Source organism: Carcharodon carcharias, chromosome 20 (genome assembly GCF_017639515.1).
Source record: "Carcharodon carcharias isolate sCarCar2 chromosome 20, sCarCar2.pri, whole genome shotgun sequence".
NCBI lineage: Eukaryota > Metazoa > Chordata > Chondrichthyes > Lamniformes > Lamnidae > Carcharodon > Carcharodon carcharias.
In genome coordinates, this window is record NC_054486.1 from 62874242 (window position 1) to 62895708 (window position 21467).

Genomic DNA, 21467 nt, shown 5'->3' on the forward strand with positions numbered 1-21467 from the left:
TCTAATGTTTAATACTTTTTTTTTGGTAGGTACCCCGGTATTTGCAGATTCGGAGGGGATAGTACGAATGCTGAACAGATCTCTAGGGAACACATGGATTCCTGTTTCTAACACCAGAGACCATTGCAAGGGCAAATCTGATTATTACTGGGTGGTTGGTATCCATGAAAACCCTCAGCAGCTCAGGTAAAGAAAGTATGCCAATTAGTGGATGTATGATGTGTATTTTTGCAATTCTATCAATATGAAAAGTTGCCCACAGAAAGTTACTCCCTGAAGTTGGACAATTTCGAACCATGTTACAAATCAAACTCTTAATTGTACCCTTCATTACTTTACATCATGAACTTTCGAAATTGTTTCAGTTCTTTTAATCTAGTACAAAAGTAACTTCAGAGTGCAAAAAAATTGGATTCGTAACAGTTCTTTAAGCTTATTTCACTTTTCAGGTGGATCTTGAACAATTTGTCTGCTAGGGTGCATTAATATGGCAAAGTTTGTGTTGGTGCTAAGCAGCGAAAGCCTTTGGTGAAGTGTTCGGTAAAATTGGGATACTTGTGTATATATAGTGCCCAAATATATTTATATGACTCTCTAGTAATTCTACTTAGTATGATAACTAATGCACAAATTGAACCTTCACATGGGCAGTGTGGCATTTATGGCAATGTTCATCTAGTAGGAAATAACTGGGTGCAGCTCTCCCACAAATGAAGCCTATACACTTTTTTTTCTAAAGCAATAAATGAATTTTCTTTTATGATTCAGAAGTTCCACATTTCATAACTTTCACTAGTTTCAGCTCTATCAAAATAAAAGCTGCTAATTTCTGAAAAAATGGGGAGTGCAGCATGGGCTAAATTAAAGGTAAAGCTCCTTCTATGCAATATACGGTATATCACCCTGAGCCATTTAAACTGTTATAACCCTGAATCATCAATATGAATGCTCCCATTGCATATACTAGCCATTCTTATGATTGTCTGAATGTGAGCATCTTTTGTCACATTGTGGGTGTTTTGTGGTCCCAAGCCCAATATTGGTACTGCCTGAATAAATTTGATGGATACAGCTGATAGACTTTTTAATTCCTTCAGGTTAGCCTGAATTTGCTATCCAATTTCCTGCATTGTCAGAATTTTTCAGCTAACTGAAGGATCCATTATGAAATAGCTTCACAGTTCGAAAACACCTGCACTTTTTAAAAATATGTGCCAGACGTCACAATGGTGAGCCTTTGTATAACTTGCATGAATGCTTTCAACTTATTTGGTTGCTATTATGCACTTAATTGGTGGGCCTGTGGACTTCCATGACAACACTTTCATTATTTCAAATAGAGCAGGTTGGGCAAGGTACGAGGAAAAAAATCATTTTCTGCTTAGGGGAAGGGTAATTATGATGCAAGACTGACAGATGCAAGTTTCTCTTTTCCGGAAAACTAAGATGTCCATTTTATTGTCAATAGATGTATTCCATGTAAAGGATCTAAGTTTCCACCTACACTTCCACGCCCCACTGTAACAATCCTACCATTGAAGCTACCTTATTGCCAAACTAGTTCAGAAAAAGGACAAATGGAGGTATGTGATAAGTAGCATCTTTTGCACCGATGCAGTGCCCTGAGCTAATGCCTAAACATTGTTTTCCTTTTATGCAACACTACTTTAACCTTGTTTGCAAAATCTAGAGTTTAGTGCCTTATTATTTCTTAATTTCAAAATGTATTTAATAAAAAACAAATTAAGTCATTATACTCCAACTGTAAGGAAGCATGTTAAAGAGAACCTGTCATGCTGTTTGAGTGCAGATTGGGGCATGACTGATCTCTTTTTGAATTGATCCAATTTTATCAGTTTAGGTAACAAATTTGTTGCATTTTCTGAATTTTTTTCAAAAACAATATGTCAAGGAAGATTGGTGAAGATGTCTGAATATGAACCGTTTTTCTGAGTTGTGATTCTTATAGATAGTGGGGTCCCTGGTAAATGGATGTGCTTACAATTGCATGCAGAATTATGGATGTAATATTTTTAAAACTTCCAATTCATTTATGAACCATTTTTTATAAAAATGACGACCTTTTGAAATCGTGAGGATCTTGTGCATCCATTTAAAACACTGTCCCATTTCCAAAGTAAGAGGCTTGGAAAGACTTGTAATGTTGAAAACATAGTTATAGTTAACTTCCAATAACATGGTTTGTGAGATTCTGGGGGAAGGGGGTTTAAATTACACCAACATCATGTGGGTGGTAAACTGGCAAAGTGAAGAAGTAATCGGAAATTAAAATCAGACAGGTTCTATGACTGGTGGATGATCAGCTCTACCAGTTTGCCAACCAATTGGCGAGGGGTGAAAATTATTGCCAGAGAGCTTCTTAAAGACCATCGTTATCCATAGTCAAATAATGCCATTTTATGCTTACACTGTTGTCTCTAACCTTTGAAAGATGCCAGATGGTGCTATATTGTAGTTTCTAGCATGTACTGCTTCTGTGGGAATTTGAAGGCACTTAATTTGAGACTTGGATCTCGAAGCAGTGATTAATCTCAAGGGTAGTAGTTATGGATGGATTTCATTATATGTAAACCTATTTGTGGGTTTCACTATATTGACATAAATAGCTCAATCCAAAATATTTCTGGTATATGTGAAACTTGTGTTTAAATTTTATTGGTAGTATATCATGAGTGATTTTAAATTCTTTCCCATCTCCCCAGGAACAGTACTGGAGATCTGTTCTATTTCATAATCATTTTGACTATCTGGCAGAAAATAGCTACGAATTTGATGAAACTGCAAAACACCAAGCACTAAAGGAACAGCAGGAACTGCTAATGAAGATGTTTGCTGTGAGTAAATTCTATATAATCTTCAACAGCTGTTTCTGCAAATATACACATCCTCCCTTTCCTGTCTGTGAAGAGGGAGCTCGGTCAACATCATACAAAGAAAGGGCCTTTTCGTGATGAATTGTAGGTGCAATTCCGTTTTAATTGTACATTGGTGTCACAACCAAAGGAACGTGCTGTTTGATTTGATCAGCCAATTATTGGGACGTATGACCTACCTACCTGGCATCACATCGGCACTGAAGTTCATACGCAATATTACTTATAATTAATATTAATTGTGTGTTAGGCAGAGCAGCATGTTCCTTCAGTTGCTTGTAATTGACAGAGTACAGACCATACTCAACCAGCCCACACTTGCAAAATCCAAAACAAAATGTCTGCCGTTAGATGTGAATTTGTGATTGGGCAGCATTTGCTGAACAACAATGAGTGTGTTCATGGCTACATTAACAGCCAGTGTAAGATGATCAGTCAAGCTTGTAATGTGGCCCATTTACGCTTGCTGGAAGTAAGATACATTCATGTGCAGAGATACATTGTCTGCAAACATAAGGAATATGTTCAAGCTTTCCGCCATTTTGAATTAGCTGGGAGTTTGGGAGCATATAGTCCCCCATTGCCTTCCTTATGGCAATGCTTCAGGCAGTCTGCATCCTTTTCTCCCATAGTATAAATTGTTATAATCATTTGAAATTTGGTATTCTTGCGTTTTTTTCCAGATAAGTGCTTCGGCAACATGCCTCTCTTTTCAGAAATCCAGATAAATCTGCCTTGGCAATGCTTACATTGGATATACAAAAGGAAGAATTCTAATATTAGCACAAATGTTTTGACCAGAGCACCAAGATGAATCCCATAACGTCCTGAAATAAAGCATAAAATGTGGCAAATACTCACAAAATATTCTGTCAAAAATTCATCAGCTGGAAGTTTTTTCTCTCAATCTGCTGCTAGACTTGTTGAGTATTTCTGGGATTTTCTTCTTTTATCTCAGATTTCCAGCATGCCACAGCAGTTTGCTTTTTCCCCCAGACTGTGCTTATACTTATTTTTGTCAATATGCATTATTATAATTTACTTTTTTCCTATGTTGGAATTGATTTTTAAATGAAGATTTGTAAAATGAGCAGTGCATTGTATTTTCTTTGAAGCAAAATGGAAAAAAATTAACATTTTGTTTATTATTTAGCTGTCTTGTAAGGTAGAGCGTGAATTCCGCTGTGAAGAACTTTCGGAATTTATGACCCAGAATGTCTTAAATCTGGCTATCAAGTATGCTTCACGTTCAAAGCGACTAACTCTTGCCCAACGCCTTAGCAACATAGCGCAGGAGAAAGCTACAGCATTGGTGACCATACAAGACGAAGATGATGACTTTCAAGCTGAACCAAAGGCTGGGTATTGCTGCTTTTGTTAATTTGTAATTGCACTGTATTGGTTAGCGCAATTGGCTTGATGACTAGAAAGTGGTGCAAAATGACACCAACATCATGGTGTTCTGATCCTTGACCAGACTCCAAAGTTGTTGTTTCTTTTGCTCTCTTTTTCTTTCTCCTCTTTTTCAAATTAAAGAAATCAAGCTTTTTCATTTCGAACCATAGAAAAGTTACAGCACAGAAGGCCATTTGGCCCATCTTGTCCATGCCAGCCCGAGGACACCCAGGTGCCCTTTCTAATCCCACCTTCCTGCACCAGGTCCATAGCCCTGCAGCTTACAGCACTTACAGTGCAGATCCAGGTACTTTTCAAAAGAGTTTAGAGTTTCTGCCTCTACCACCAACTTAGGCAGCGAATTGCAGACACCCACTAACTTCTGCGTAAAAAAAGTTCTTCCTCATGTCCCACCTACACCTTCTGCCACTTATATTGAATCTATGTCCCCGGTTCTAGAATTCTTCACCAACGGAAACAATTTTATCCTGTCCACTCTATCTATTCCCATCAGAATTTTGTACACCTCAATCAAATCACCTCTCAGCCTTCTTTGTTCTAAAGAAAATAACACCAACCTATCCAATTTCTCCTCGTAGCTACACTTTTCTAACCCGGGCACTATTCTCGTAAACCTCCTCTGCACTCTCTTCAGAGCTATTACATCCTTCCTGTAATGTGGTGACCAGAACTGCACACGTTACTCCAGTTGTGGCCTCACCAGTGTTTTATACAATTCCAACATTATATCCTTACTTTTATATTCTATATCTCTGCCAATGAAGGAGAACGTTCCATATGCCTTCTTTACAATCTTGTCTTCTTGAACTGCTGCCTTCAGGGACCTGTGTACTTGGACACCAAGATCTCTCACTTCATTTACCCCTCTTAGTATATTCGCATTTATTGTGTAATCCCTGTAACTGTATGACCTCACACTTCTCTGTTAAAATCCATCTGCCACTTTACCGCCCACTCCACTAACCCATCGATATCGTTTTGGACATTATGGCTATTCTCTACACTATCCACTACTTGGCTAATCTTTGTGTCATCTGCAAATTTCCCAATCGTGCCCCCCATGTTCATGTCCAGATCGTTAATATATAACACAAACAGCAAGGGCCCCAACACCGAGCCCTGTGGAACACTACTTGAGACAACTTTCCATTCACAAGGGCATCCATTGACCATTACCCTTCGTTTCCTGTTACAAAGCCAACCTTTTATCCAGTTTGCTACATTACCCTGAATCCCATGGGCTTTTACTTTCCTGACCAACCTGCCATGTGGGACCTTGTCAAATGCCTTGCTAAAATCCATGTACACAACATCCACTGCACTACCTTCATCAACCCTTCTTGTCACTTCCTCAAAGAATTTGTGAGGCAAGACCTTTAACAAATCCATGCTGACCATCCTGACTAGTCCATACCTTTCCACATGACAGTTAATCCTATCTCTCAGGATTGATTCTACTAATTTTGCTCACCACCGGTATAAGACTAACTGGCCTATAATTGTTTGTTATTTACTTTGATCCCTTTTTAAACAATGGAACTACGTTTGCATTTCTTCAGTCCTCCAGTGCCTCCCCTGTATCTAGTGAAGATTGGAAAATCATCCTCAGAGCATCTGCTATCTCCTCCCTGACTTCCTTCAGCAGCCTCGGAAACAATCCATCTGGCCCTGGTGACTTATCAACTTTCAAGGATTTCAACCCCTTGAGTACTCCGACTCTCTTTATGACTATCCCATCCAATATCTTACAGTGTTCCTCCTGGACTACTATATCTACATCCTCTCTTTCCTTTGTAAACACAGAGACAAAATATTCATTAAAACCCTTCCCACAGCCTCTGCATCTACACACAAGTTTCCATCTTCATCTCTGATAGGTCCCACGTTTTCCATAACTAACCTTTTAGCATTAATGTTTGGTAAAACATCTTTGGGTTATCTTTAACTTTACTTGCAAATCATTTTTCATGCCCTCTCTTTCGTTTCCTTATTTCCTTTTTTACTTAGTCCTTGCACTTCCTATATTCGTCTAGGCTATCTGCAGTACTTAGTTCTTTGTGCCTTTCGTATGCTTTCTTTTTCTGTTTGATCTTCCCCTGTATTCCTCTAGATAACCAGGGGGTTCTAGATTTGGCAGTACCACTCTTATTTTTTAGGGGACATGTCTACTTTGTACAGTTAGGATCTCGCTTTTTAGTGCTTTCCACTGTTTTATCCTCCAGCAGTGCTGTCCAGTCCACCTCAGCCAAGTCCCTTCTCATTTCTGCAAAATTTGCCTTCCCCCAGTTCAAGACTTTTACTCCCGCCTTATCTCTGTCCTTTTCCATGGTAATGCTAAATCTAACTGAATCGTGATCACTGCCCTGGTATGGTCGCCAACTGTCACTTCACCTGCTTGCCCTTCACCGTTCCCCAAGACTAGGTCTAGAATTGCATCTCCTCTTGTTGGGTTTGTCACTAATTGGTTGAAAAAATTTTCTTGGACACTGCATGAATTTTTCTCCCTCAGTGCCCCTTATATTGTTTGTATCCCAGTTGATATTAGGATAGTTGAAGTCTTCTACTATTATTGCGCTCTTGTTCTTACAAGCAGAAATTTACCTACATATTTGGTCTTCTATCTCCCTTTCACTATTTGGGGGTCTGTAGTATACTCCCAGTAGTATGACTGCCCCTTTTTTATTCCTAAGCTCAATCCATAAAGCCTCGTTTGTTGACCCATTTAACATATCATCCCTTCTCACAACTGGAATTGATTCTTTAACCATTAGTGCTACGTCACCCCCCCCTCCCTTTTTATCTCCAACTCTATTGTGTCTGAAGACTCTATAACCAGGAATATTACGATGCCAGTTTTGTCCCTCCTTTAGACAGGTCTCCGTTATAGCAGTGACATCCTGCTGCCATGTGTCTACCTGTGCCCTTAACTCATCTACCTTGTTTGTAATACTCCTTGCATTGAAATATAAACAGTTTAACCCCATTAATTTCCCTTGCTGGACACTTTGTAAACTTTGCTTCCCCTGTAACTCCATGTCTATCGCAATGTCCCTAGCTAATGTTCTACCTCCATTTTTCTGATCTGAATCTGACCTATCTGATCCTACTCCTGGGATCCCATCTTCCTGCCACACTAGTTTAAATAGTCCCCAACAGAACTAGCAAGGACACTGGTCCCAGCACTGCCTGCAAGCAGCCCGTCCGGTTTGTATAGGTCCCACCTTCCCTAGAACCAGTCCCAGTGCCTCAAGAATATGAATCCGTCCCAGCTACACCATCTCACCAGCCACATGTTCATTTGGTCTATCCTCTTATTCCTGCTCTGGCAAGCACATGGAACTGGGAGTAATCCTGAGATTACTACGTTTGAGGTACTGCGTTTTAATTTATCTCCTAACTTCCTGCACTGAGCTTGCAGGTCCTCATCCCTTCGTTTACCTATGTCGTTGGTACCAATGTGTATCATGACCACTGGCTGTTTACCTTCCCTCTCCAGAATATCCTGCAGCCGCTCCATGACATCCTGGACCCTGGCACCAGGAAGGCAACATACCATCCTTGATTCACGTTTGCGGCCAACAAAGCGTCTGTCTGTGCCCCTAACTATTGCATCCCCTATCACTATAGCCCTGCCACTTTTTTTCCTCCCGCCCCTCTGAGCAGCAGAGCCACCCACAGTGCCGTGAAATTGGCTGTTGCTGCTTTCCCCTGAGAGGCCATTCCCCCTGCAACAATATCCAAAATGGTATATCTGTTACAGAGGGGAATGACCACAGGGGCCTCCTGCACTACCTTCCTGAATCTTTTACCCATTCCCTTTCTGCCTGTGTAATCTTCACCTGCAGTGTGACCGCCTTGCTAACTGAGCTATCCACAACTTGTTCAGCATTGCGGATGCTCCACAATGAGTCCACACGCAGCACCAGCTCCGAAATCTGGTTAGCTAGAAGCTGCATTTGGACATACCTTCCGCACACATGGTCACCAGGGATGCTGGAAGCGTCCCTCATTTCCCACATCCTGCAGGAGGAGCATATCACGAGTCTGAGTTCTCCTGCCATGACGTCCCTCTCGATTAAGCTGGTTACTCCCTTAAAAATACGCTAGCTTGGGGCCTTATTTATGTTAGTTAGGGACCTTGTTTCTTGACTAATTATACTTGTACAGTATTACTCTATACTGTTTTTTTAGCTCCTACCCCAGAATTAAGCAATGAATTACTTTAATAGATTGAAAAAAAAACACCAGGATTTACTCACCAATCCACTGCTTTTTTTTAAAATCCACTTTCAGAAGAGTGTCCCTCGCAGTTCTGGTGCACTTCTGAAGGTACTGCCTCTCCCTATCTCTCTCTCTCTCTCTCTTTTTGGTTTGAGGAGGAGGGAGGGATGGAAACACTACAGCAATGTAATGTTTGGGGCTATTCCGTTCTTTGACAGTGGGTCCTCCTCGATCCCCTTCTGAGTTGCAGTGACTGTGCTGACTTCTCCCAGAATGCTTCTGTCACTTCTCACTACTGCCCTCTGTTCAATTTCTTTTTCTATTTCAAGTTGCTTCATCTGCAACTGAATTCTAGCTAATTCAGCTGAATTGGCTGTCTGGATTAACTTTTCTTCTTCCAATCCCAGGTGCTGTGCTATTACCTCAATAATGTGTTCTTTCTTAGACTCTGCTTCTAACTCTAACTCTTCTAACTCTAAGGCAATTAACTTAGCCTTGGTTAATTGTTGCAAATCACTCTGGGATAAATCTCCCCTCTCCAGAAAAGTCTTCACGATTAACAAAACCATTCTGCTTTTCAATCACTAGTTCAATTCGTTGTGAAAATCTCATCAGCTTTAACCTCAGTAAGTACCAGCACCCATATTTGTCTATGGATTTGAAATCCCAAAAGAGCCCCCAATTTATGTTATGATCCTTGGCCAGATCCCCAAGTTGTTGGTGATATCCAATTAGAGACCAGTAATGTTTTGTTTAAAGCATACGAAGTTTGAGATTTAAGACACTTGTTCAGTGAATAAAGCCAAAAGATTCCACAGGTTTTGAACAGACAAAAATAAACTTTACTATATAAGTTAAGAAAGATAAAACAATTTATAATATCTATCTTATACTCAGACGTTCAGGGGAAGTACAAGACACATGTGAATTAACAGGCAAACTGTGGTCGGACACACCACACTGCACAATAAATGACTGATATGACCAAAACAGATTCCACGGATTCCTCAACAATTCACCCAGACATTAGACACAGCAAGTCAACCGATCTCACTGAAATACCGGCTGTCTTACGAAGTTTCCCAATCTTCACCTTCGAAGATCTCGCCTCGAAATTCTCTCTAAAAGTTGCTTCAAACCAGACGGCTTCAACAAGCCAGGATGCAGGGTTGTGATCTCGCCTTTAGAGATTCTGTTCCCCTGGAATACACTTGAGCATCAAATTATAAGCACAATTTGAGCTCTACCGCCACGCCATGCAGAGCACCACTGCTCCTAAGGGGTACCACTGCCCTGATTGGAGCCTGTTTCTCTGCTCCTCTCTTAACTCAACTGGGATCTGTTTCTTCCCCCTGTCTTTGGCCCTTTTTTTTGGGACTTCCTTTAGGGACCTCTCCCTGTTGCACCCCGCCTCTTGTCCCTCGCTCTCTGGGACACATCTTAACTCTCACGCTCCACACCCAGTCACTTGACTTGGGTTTTTGCATCCTCCTCCTTTTGCCTCTGTGTGCAGGCGTCCTGGCCCCGACGAATGTGCAGATGTTGAACTGCGCACGTGCAGCCTACTCCCAGCCTCCACATGTCGGGAGGTCAGAAGACTGTCGGGTCTTGGAGTTCTTGACCTCTGCCTTCAACAAGGTAAGTTGGATTTCGTAACAATGGGTTCAATTCCAGTGCCAGCTGTGATAATTCTTGGAGACCTGTCTCTGTGACTTGCCCCAAGCTTGATGTGAAGTGGTGCCATTCAAGCTATATAACCAGTTGCCTTTCTCTAATGGAGAGAGATGCCAATGGCCCTTCATGGACCACAGCTAATTACCCATTACCCCATATTCCCACAAAATCATGAGCTATAGAAAATGTATTGACATGATTTCACTAGTTCACTGTTGAAGTCATGTTTTGCAAAAGACCACACAAATTATTGGCAAATTTAGCTTGATATTGAAACAAAACTGCATTTGTATAAAACAAGGGGTTACTAGTGGTGTGCTTCAGGGCAGACTGTGGCTGAGTCTGAATTATTTCAAACCATAAGCATTACAGTTGTGATTTTACTCACTGAACACCTCAATGTTATTCTAGCTTGATCATGTCATCAATGAGCCTTTTGAATTTTGAAACATCTGACCAAAATTTATCAGGTGCTGTGCGCTGCTCCTCCTTTCGGTTGTTTCCATATTGTAAGCTTTTTGGACTGGACTCGACTCTACTGTGTTGGACTGAACTCGACTCGACTCTACTGTGTTGGACTGAACTCGACTCGACTCTACTGTGTTGGACTGGACTGGACTCTGCTCTGCGTTGGACTGGACTCTGCTCTGCGTTGGACTGGACTCTGCTCTGCGTTGGACTGGACTCTGCTCTGCGTTGGACTGGACTCTGCTCTGCGTTGGACTGGACTCTGCTCTGCGTTGGACTGGACTGGACTCTGCTCTGCGTCGGACTGGACTGGACTCTGCTCTGCGTCGGACTGGACTGGACTGGACTCTGCTCTGCGTCGGACTGGACTCGACTCTGCTCTGCGTCGGACTGGACTCGACTCTGCTCTGCGTCGGACTGGACTCGACTCTGCTCTGCGTCGGACTGGACTCGACTCTGCTCTGCGTCGGACTGGACTCGACTCTGCTCTGCGTCGGACTGGACTCGACTCTGCTCTGCGTCGGACTGGACTCGACTCTGCTCTGCGTCGGACTGGACTCGACTCTGCTCTGCGTCGGACTGGACTCGACTCTGCTCTGCGTCGGACTGGACTCGACTCTGCTCTGCGTCGGACTGGACTCGACTCTGCTCTGCGTCGGACTGGACTCGACTCTGCTCTGCGTCGGACTGGACTCGACTCTGCTCTGCGTCGGACTGGACTCGACTCTGCTCTGCGTCGGACTGGACTCGACTCTGCTCTGCGTCGGACTGGACTCGACTCTGCTCTGCGTCGGACTGGACTCGACTCTGCTCTGCGTCGGACTGGACTCGACTCTGCTCTGCGTCGGACTGGACTCGACTCTGCTCTGCGTCGGACTGGACTCGACTCTGCTCTGCGTCGGACTGGACTCGACTCTGCTCTGCGTCGGACTGGACTCGACTCTGCTCTGCGTCGGACTGGACTCGACTCTGCTCTGCGTCGGACTGGACTCGACTCTGCTCTGCGTCGGACTGGACTCGACTCTGCTCTGCGTCGGACTGGACTCGACTCTGCTCTGCGTCGGACTGGACTCGACTCTGCTCTGCGTCGGACTGGACTCGACTCTGCTCTGCGTCGGACTGGACTCGACTCTGCTCTGCGTCGGACTGGACTCGACTCTGCTCTGCGTCGGACTGGACTCGACTCTGCTCTGCGTCGGACTGGACTCGACTCTGCTCTGCGTCGGACTGGACTCGACTCTGCTCTGCGTCGGACTGGACTCGACTCTGCTCTGCGTCGGACTGGACTCGACTCTGCTCTGCGTCGGACTGGACTCGACTCTGCTCTGCGTCGGACTGGACTCGACTCTGCTCTGCGTCGGACTGGACTCGACTCTGCTCTGCGTCGGACTGGACTCGACTCTGCTCTGCGTCGGACTGGACTCGACTCTGCTCTGCGTCGGACTGGACTCGACTCTGCTCTGCGTCGGACTGGACTCGACTCTGCTCTGCGTCGGACTGGACTCGACTCTGCTCTGCGTCGGACTGGACTCGACTCTGCTCTGCGTCGGACTGGACTCGACTCTGCTCTGCGTCGGACTGGACTCGACTCTGCTCTGCGTCGGACTGGACTCGACTCTGCTCTGCGTCGGACTGGACTCGACTCTGCTCTGCGTCGGACTGGACTCGACTCTGCTCTGCGTCGGACTGGACTCGACTCTGCTCTGCGTCGGACTGGACTCGACTCTGCTCTGCGTCGGACTGGACTCGACTCTGCTCTGCGTCGGACTGGACTCGACTCTGCTCTGCGTCGGACTGGACTCGACTCGGCTCTGCGTCGGACTGGACTCGACTCGGCTCTGCGTCGGACTGGACTCGACTCGGCTCTGCGTCGGACTGGACTCGACTCGGCTCTGCGTCGGACTGGACTCGACTCGGCTCTGCGTCGGACTGGACTCGACTCGGCTCTGCGTCGGACTGGACTCGACTCTGCTCTGCGTCGGACTGGACTCGACTCGGCTCTGCGTCGGACTGGACTCGACTCTGCTCTGCGTCGGACTGGACTCGACTCGGCACTGCGTCGGACTGGACTCGACTCGGCTCTGCGTCGGACTGGACTCGACTCGGCTCTGCGTCGGACTGGACTCGACTCGGCTCTGCGTCGGACTGGACTCGACTCGGCTCTGCGTCGGACTGGACTCGACTCGGCTCTGCGTCGGACTGGACTCGACTCGGCTCTGCGTCGGACTGGACTCGACTCGGCTCTGCGTCGGACTGGACTCGACTCGGCTCTGCGTCGGACTGGACTCGACTCGGCTCTGCGTCGGACTGGACTCGACTCGGCCCTGCGTCGGACTGGACTCGACTCGGCTCTGCGTCGGACTGGACTCGACTCGGCTCTGCGTCGGACTGGACTCGACTCGGCTCTGCGTCGGACTGGACTCGACTCGGCTCTGCGTCGGACTGGACTCGACTCGGCTCTGCGTCGGACTGGACTCGACTCGGCTCTGCGTCGGACTGGACTCGACTCGGCTCTGCGTCGGACTGGACTCGACTCGGCTCTGCGTCGGACTGGACTCGACTCGGCTCTGCGTCGGACTGGACTCGACTCGGCTCTGCGTCGGACTGGACTCGACTCGGCTCTGCGTCGGACTGGACTCGACTCGGCTCTGCGTCGGACTGGACTCGACTCGGCTCTGCGTCGGACTGGACTCGACTCGGCTCTGCGTCGGACTGGACTCGACTCGGCTCTGCGTCGGACTGGACTCGACTCGGCTCTGCGTCGGACTGGACTCGACTCGGCTCTGCGTCGGACTGGACTCGACTCGGCTCTGCGTCGGACTGGACTCGACTCGGCTCTGCGTCGGACTGGACTCGACTCGGCTCTGCGTCGGACTGGACTCGACTCTGCTCTGCGTCGGACTGGACTCGACCCGGCTCGGCTCGGCGTCGGACTCGACCCGGCTCGGCTCGGCGTCGGACTCGACCCGACTCGGCTCGGCGTCGGACTCGACCCGACTCGGCTCGGCGTCGGACTCGACCCGACTCGGCTCGGCCCGACTCGACCCGACTCGGCTCGGCGTCGGACTCGACCCGACTCGGCTCGGCGTCGGACTCGACCCGGCGCTGCTCTGCGTCGGACTCGACCCGGCGCTGCTCTGCGTCGGACTCGACCCGGCGCTGCTCTGCGTCGGACTCGACCCGGCGCTGCTCTGCGTCGGACTCGACCCGGCGCTGCTCTGCGTCGGACTCGACCCGGCGCTGCTCTGCGTCGGACTCGACCCGGCGCTGCTCTGCGTCGGACTCGACCCGGCGCTGCTCTGCGTCGGACTCGACCCGGCGCTGCTCTGCGTCGGACTCGACCCGGCGCTGCTCTGCGTCGGACTCGACCCGGCGCTGCTCTGCGTCGGACTCGACCCGGCGCTGCTCTGCGTCGGACTCGACCCGGCGCTGCTCTGCGTCGGACTCGACCCGGCGCTGCTCTGCGTCGGACTCGACCCGGCGCTGCTCTGCGTCGGACTCGACCCGGCGCTGCTCGGCGTCGGACTCGACCCGACTCGGCTCGGCCCGACTCGACCCGACTCGGCTCGGCGTCGGACTCGACCCGACTCGGCTCGGCGTCGGACTCGACCCGACTCGGCTCGGCGTCGGACTCGACCCGGCGCTGCTCTGCGTCGGACTCGACCCGGCGCTGCTCTGCGTCGGACTCGACCCGGCGCTGCTCTGCGTCGGACTCGACCCGGCGCTGCTCTGCGTCGGACTCGACCCGGCGCTGCTCTGCGTCGGACTCGACCCGGCGCTGCTCTGCGTCGGACTCGACCCGGCGCTGCTCTGCGTCGGACTCGACCCGGCGCTGCTCTGCGTCGGACTCGACCCGGCGCTGCTCTGCGTCGGACTCGACCCGGCGCTGCTCTGCGTCGGACTCGACCCGGCGCTGCTCTGCGTCGGACTCGACCCGGCGCTGCTCTGCGTCGGACTCGACCCGGCGCTGCTCTGCGTCGGACTCGACCCGGCGCTGCTCTGCGTCGGACTCGACCCGGCGCTGCTCTGCGTCGGACTCGACCCGGCGCTGCTCTGCGTCGGACTCGACCCGGCGCTGCTCTGCGTCGGACTCGACCCGGCGCTGCTCTGCGTCGGACTCGACCCGGCGCTGCTCTGCGTCGGACTCGACCCGGCGCTGCTCTGCGTCGGACTCGACCCGGCGCTGCTCTGCGTCGGACTCGACCCGGCGCTGCTCTGCGTCGGACTCGACCCGGCGCTGCTCTGCGTCGGACTCGACCCGGCGCTGCTCTGCGTCGGACTCGACCCGGCGCTGCTCTGCGTCGGACTCGACCCGGCGCTGCTCTGCGTCGGACTCGACCCGGCGCTGCTCTGCGTCGGACTCGACCCGGCGCTGCTCTGCGTCGGACTCGACCCGGCGCTGCTCTGTGTTCTACTCCTTCTTTAGAGAGATTAAAATTCCAAATAAATGGAGTAGCTGCAAGTAACCACAGAATCCAGCCACCACATGCATTTTTTCTGAGTAAAATCACAACTATGATGCTTATGGTTTAAAATAATTCAGATTCAACCACAGTCCACCCTGAAGCACACCACTAGTAACCCCTTGTTTTGTATTTGTTGCAATATCATGCTAAATTTAGATTTGCCAATAATTCTGCATTTGCGCTGAATTGTTATGCAAATAAAAACAGGCATGTTTGATTTAAGCATTTCAGGATCTAAAGCTTATGGTCTAAATTTTGCTAATTATTGAAACTCTCTTCCTCTCACAGCTACAAAAGATCAGTGACCAAATGGAATTCGCCACATGTACAGCCCCTAGCTCAGAGTTGTGTTGAAAAGGAAGAAGGTAGTGAGGAGGGTGTTCAGAATTGCGAAGAAGAAAATGATAACAATGGATTGGATCCTGAGGAAGCACTTTATGCAAAGAGAAGTGAGACCAGCTAGATATTCAGCTTTTAAAATTTATTTTAGATTGCTTGTTGCATATTTATATTTGAGTCTAAACTAATTGTAAGTCTAGGCTTTTAAAATTTCTGCTAGTTGCTCTCGTGTGAAGTTCTTCCCACAAGAACTAAATAAAATAAATTGTGCTTCTATTCCTGTAGTTGCATGTCTTCCACTTCTTCACTTTTTCTTCCTTCATGCATAAACATAATCTGATCTATTTGACATTTGGATTCAGAATTTTGAAATAAATAATTGACGAAAATGTTTGTACAAGTTGATGCATGATTTCCTGCAATTTCCAAAAATAATCCCCATTTATTTGTGCTGGCAATGTGTGTTTGGAAGAAACCCAATATCTGCCGAAAATAGATTCTTAGTGTTGAGTATTTATTGAATAGAACTAACTCACTGTCCTTCTGTACTGCAGGGTTCGATCCATTTAGTAAAGATCTTGGTTCTACAGAAAAAATTACTCCAAAATCAGGTTTGTTATGCAAAACTATGTTTCATGCAAATTATAAATGACTGTAGTTTGCCACTGGTGTAATTGAAGACCCTTCCATTATAGTAATTTTACAAGTTGATTTGTTGTATGTTTAAAAGAGTGATTAAAAAGTATATTGAAGTAAGTGTCAGTAGGTTTCAATCAAAAGCTATAGCTTTCAACCTATAGTTTGACCTAATGAGTTTGCGTAGCAGTATATCATATGCCTTTGTGTTTGATCAACTGGCTAGTTGACTAACAGCGCAAATTGGATTAATGGACAATTCATTGCAAACTGAAACTAGATGCTAAATCCAGGATTGTTTCCTTTTAAATGCTGTTGGTGTCAAAATGATCACATCATATTATCATTGATACGGATTTCAATATACCATGGAACAATGCTTAATTTTTTTATTTAGTGAAATTGGAAACCAGCTTTGGATTTATTATGCAAATTTGGGTTTTATAACTTTGTATCTGTTCTGTCAACAGTAACTCTTACAAACAGCATGCTTGCACGTCCCAATCCCTTTAAGGTAAGAAATGGTCATAAATACTTAAAGATTTTACAGTTATTAAATATTATCTCTCCTGTAACTAGTAATTGAATTGAGACAGAGGTTTTATTGGAAAACAATTGGTATCCACAAGAGAAATTTGATGTAACTTATGGCCTAGTCACACAACTACAATCTGACTTCCTAGAAAGTGAAGAAAAAAGACATTTTTCATGGAAGCCTCTTCCTAAAAGAAAAAGAGAACAAAAATAGCGAACAACAAGTGATAGCTTTGTTTTTAAAAGATGTAAAATATGAACATCAGATTCTAAAAATAGATGGCTTCCATGTACTAATACATATTGATATTGCATGTCTTCCTGTCTTTTATTTGCATATAGAAACCTAAATAAGGGATCAAGGCTGAAACAAGTAGGAATATAATACTGGGTAAATCAGGAAGTTTGAATTTAAAGAATTGTAAATTGGAGGGAAATGAGAAGACTGATGGTATGTTATGGTCTTATTTAGCTTTAAGATCTTAGGAAAGGTGAATTGGAGTTGGTCGAAAGTTCAGTGAGTCCTGAATCCAGTGCAGCAAGGATTTAGAATGATGGAAGAGCATCAAAAAAAGTATTATCATAAACAAGAGGAATTTTCAGCCTCGAGATCAAGATGTGTTGATTTAGCCATACTTCAAGAGGAATGAAAGCTCAATGTATGTGGTGTTAAGAAAATTGGTGAATGTAGGATATTTATCATGAGAGGAGAGGGTGCAGTTGAGCAGAGAAGATGATGTGGAAAAGAGAGAAAGCACCCTTGGAGAGCCTCTGAGTTGATGGAGAAACAGTCAGCCTTGAGACACAACATAATTTGTGATTTGGGAGGAAACTAGTTATTATTGTGGAAGATCATATAATGCTAATTTGTCCGGGTAATGCCAAATGTGATCACCAAAGTGATCAAAGGCAGAGGTTGAATTCATCGAATAGGCAAGATGATAACCAGTGGAAATAAAAATTATACTGATCATTGATTAAAGCAGGACTTTTGGGATACTAATTTAAAATCTTACATAAATTTAGAAACTGCACATAGGCAGTAGTTGCAAGGGTAAGATAGAATCATCACTTTTAGGATTAGAATGAATGGGCACAAATTTCTGGGGGAAAAAAAGGTTCATTAGTAAGAGACTGGGATAAAGGCATTACACAAACTACATTTGGAGATACATATCTTAAGAATATGTACCAAAAATTAAAAGCGGGTAGTCACTTTCCATGCAGTACTCCTCACACAGGAAAGTGGTGCTGTTATAAGGTGTCCAGGTAAAATGTAATGGCCAGAATCTTCCGAGGTGTGGCAGTCACCATCGATTGCCACTCTGCTCCTACTTTCCACCACACCAGAGCTCCACGTTTCTGGCCAGGACTCCTGATGCCGGCTGCTCCAGAAATGTGGAGCATATGGCCCCATACTGCTGGATTGTTGGGTGGGAAAGACAAGCCATGCCCCCTTTTTACGGCACTAGTTGCCATAAACTGTTAAGTAAAGAGTTTAAATATCCTGTGGCTGTTTTGAAAAGCTACGGAGAGAAATGGGTGAGGAGGTAGGGTGGGTAAGGGGGTAAGCTGCGTGAAGTAACTGGGTAAGGGGGTTGGGTGGCAGGTGGGTAGCGTAGTGGGATGGCAGGTGGACAACGTGGCAGGTGAGCAGGGTGGGTAAGGATGTAGATGGGTAGGGTGGTGGGTGGAAAGGTGGGAGCTGGGTAGGGTAGTATGTGGGCTATGGTGGTAGGTAAGTGAGATGGGTAGGGTGGCACCTGGGTAATTTGACACCTAGGTAGGGGGATAGGTGGCAGGGTGGGTGATAGGTGGGTAGAGTGGGCAGATGTTTAGGGTGGCAGCTGGGCAGGGTGGGTAAGGGGTAGGCTAGGTTGGGTAAGTGGGTAAAGGGGAGGCTGGTGAATGAGGTGCATGGGGTGGTAGGTGGGTCTGGGGGTTATCGGGTCAGAAATGGTTGTCGGGTTGGGTGGGGGTGCGGGGAGTTGGGTGGTGAGACGGGTTGGGTTGCAGGGGGTCAAGGAGGAGATGGTGGTGTTGGGGATGGTTGGGTTGGTGGGTCAGAGGGGAAGTCAGGAGTTGGAGGTCATTGTGAGTGATTGGAGGGGGGTCAGATGTATAGTTACCCAGGGGTGAGACTAGGATTTTTCTGTCCAACATTTCCTGGGCAACTATCCAGGTAAATCTCCAATTCTAACTCAGAGGGCCCCAGAGAGGAGGGGAATTGCCCATCGCAAGTTCAAACTTCCCAGTCAATTCCCACAGCCAGTGCATTGGGAGTTCAGATGAGTCCCGATGATCCATAGACCGGAACATCTGGGCCAATGTCGTGGCCAGAAACTCAAAGCTCCAGCTCAATCCTAGCTACTCCAGTCCATGCGATTGCACATAAGACAAATGGGTGATTAATTATTAAACTTCTCTCTCTAATTGTTGCTCAATGAGCTGAAACCCCCAAGTCCACAAAATGGGCATCTACAATATTCTATCCCTACCCTAATCTTCTTATTCTCTTGCCTCCTCTGTATGGATTCCTGTCGTCTTGTCTTCCTTTCCCTAATGCTCCTCTTCTCCCTCTGCTCCAGTTTCCTCAACTTAATTTCTCTATTATCATAACATTCATTACCTCCTGCCTTCCTCTCCTCTCTCCACCATCCTCCCATCTCATTTTCCTTTCTCTTCAATGCTCCTATCGAGTTCCATCTCCCCTTTTGCCCCAACTTTTGCAATCTCCATCTCCCCCTTTTCACTTTGCTCCACATCTTGCCTCTCCTTTGAATATCATCTCCTCTTCTCATATCCCACTCCTTCTCACCATCTCCCTTTCCTCTTTCCATCACTATCTGCTGTTTCTCTTCCCTGCCCTAAGTTCTTGCGTGACCTGAATGTTGCACTTGTTCTTGACTCCTTGGGAGCTAAGTTAGCCCCTGAATACGGGCGTGGGGATCGCAATGTGCAATTAACATTCGGTGTATTACAGGCAGAATGCCAACTTTGTGCTGCCTGCTTCATTTATATGATTGCTGTACACGGCCAGCTGTAACGCCATTGTTTGCTAGCTACATGTATCAGCAGAGGACCCAAAACTTTAACTTGCTTGAACCCTGCTCCCTGCACTTTTTAAAGTGGAGGTGCATCATGGCCGGAACAGATGTTCACAGTCGTGCAGAAAGTGAATTTGACCTAGAAAACATTGCAGAATGGCACAACGTATGAGAGAGCAGGCTTCAAAGAATTTTGACACTGGAGGTTCTAGCGGAGGAGGCGGAAAGTAGGAGAGTATAATCAGGAGGCCATCCAGACACATGCTTAGAAGGTAGTTGGAGCAAGCTTCATCAGTGCCAGGAGTGAAACCACAATGATCTGCATGCCATGCAGCAAGAAGTTCAATAATGTTACATGACTGGGCAATGCATCTTCAAATGTTACATCCTACCAAGTGCACCAGAAGCCTCATATGCTGCTCACTGCACCATACCCCAGTCACTCATCTCCTCCAACATTTTCAGTCAATCAGAACTTGCACCTAACATTTATGTGCTTCGCCCTAAAACCCTAATTGCTGCTGCAACTTTAAAGCTTGCACGCACTGCTACCTATTCAACCATGGCAGCCATATCTGCCAAAAAGACTCTGGCGCGTTTCCTTTTCTGTCACAACAAGGTGGCACACAACCGGAAGCAGCAGAAACTAATTGTGGAGCAAGAGGTGCACCTATATGTCCTTATCCCCATGTAGGAGATGGTGCTGCCCATTATTGGGAAACCCATTGCTAAGACTGTGGGCAATGGCAGGGCTGAAACCATCGAAGATGATCGCATCCTCATACCCAATCATCCTTCTGACATCAGACCTCCCTGAACTCCTCTCTTCTGATTTGCAAACTGCTGATGGTGTAAGCATACACTCCTTACCTCCCCTACAGCCTTACTCTTGGGCCTTTTCAGATACCAAAGAGGTGCAATCAAGCCATACAGTAGGAGGAACACCAAGAAGAGAGTGATGATGAGGGCACTACTTCATCGCTTGATTTCACACTCGCAGCCACCACCTTAGGTTGCTGACACTGTCTTTTAGAGGTAGAATCTGCCTCTGAGATATTGGATGTGAATCGTGTGTAGCAGGGGCAAAAGGAAAGGATAGCGTGGGTGCCAGGTCCCTGGAGGGGGAGGTTACACACTTGTTCCACTACAAAGGGCTCAGATGAGCACTTCAATGGGACAGCCTACAGAACAGGTTGATGCTTTGAGAAACTTGCAGTCTATGTCAAGAAGCATGGAGGAGTCCAGCATCAGCTTTGCATAAGGCTTTGTGCAGAGCTTTGAGCCCATCCTTTCCAGCATGGAAATGGTGGCCAACTTTGTTTGAACACTTGCAGACCCAACTATGATGCAGTGTACAATGGCTCATACAGCTTCCATTGATGCTCCCAATGTGGCACAAGTAGCATTCACTCAATGTCTGAGTGCTGTAGTGGAAACTCATACTGTCCTGCAAGGTCAACTAACTGCCTTGCAAGGCTGTTGCCATCATATTTGTGGATTACAGTGTGCAGTGGGGCTTGCAGGATGTCACAGCAGTCCAACAATCTGTCCTCCAACAGGATTGATGAGGTGCCACCCCAGGAGAGTGGAAGTGGTCCTTAGAACACAAATGCTTAGAACACAACACTGCTATCCTGTTTCAAAAAGACAGTTTTTGTATTGCCACTCTGCCAGCCAACTTGGACTGCTGCTTCCCATGGTGAGATGGTGCAATCAGTAGCCAGCCATTTTGCCCTCCAAAGCCATCTGCGGTCTTCCCAAATGAAAATTAG

At 46.7% G+C, this 21467-nt stretch overlaps 1 protein-coding gene across 4 annotated transcripts in view; it reads left to right on the forward strand.

The window, feature by feature from the left end:
* wdhd1 (WD repeat and HMG-box DNA binding protein 1) overlaps nt 1-21467 on the forward strand; it is a 73977-nt gene that overhangs the window by 40837 nt on the left and 11673 nt on the right. For all 4 annotated transcript variants that reach the window (XM_041214286.1, XM_041214288.1, XM_041214287.1 and 1 more), the window contains 7 exons: nt 30-186; nt 1469-1583; nt 2724-2855; nt 4048-4256; nt 15428-15588; nt 16033-16089; nt 16585-16628. In XM_041214286.1, the coding sequence (XP_041070220.1) occupies nt 30-186; nt 1469-1583; nt 2724-2855; nt 4048-4256; nt 15428-15588; nt 16033-16089; nt 16585-16628 (875 nt within the window). The remainder of the gene's footprint in view (nt 1-29; nt 187-1468; nt 1584-2723; nt 2856-4047; nt 4257-15427; nt 15589-16032; nt 16090-16584; nt 16629-21467) is intronic.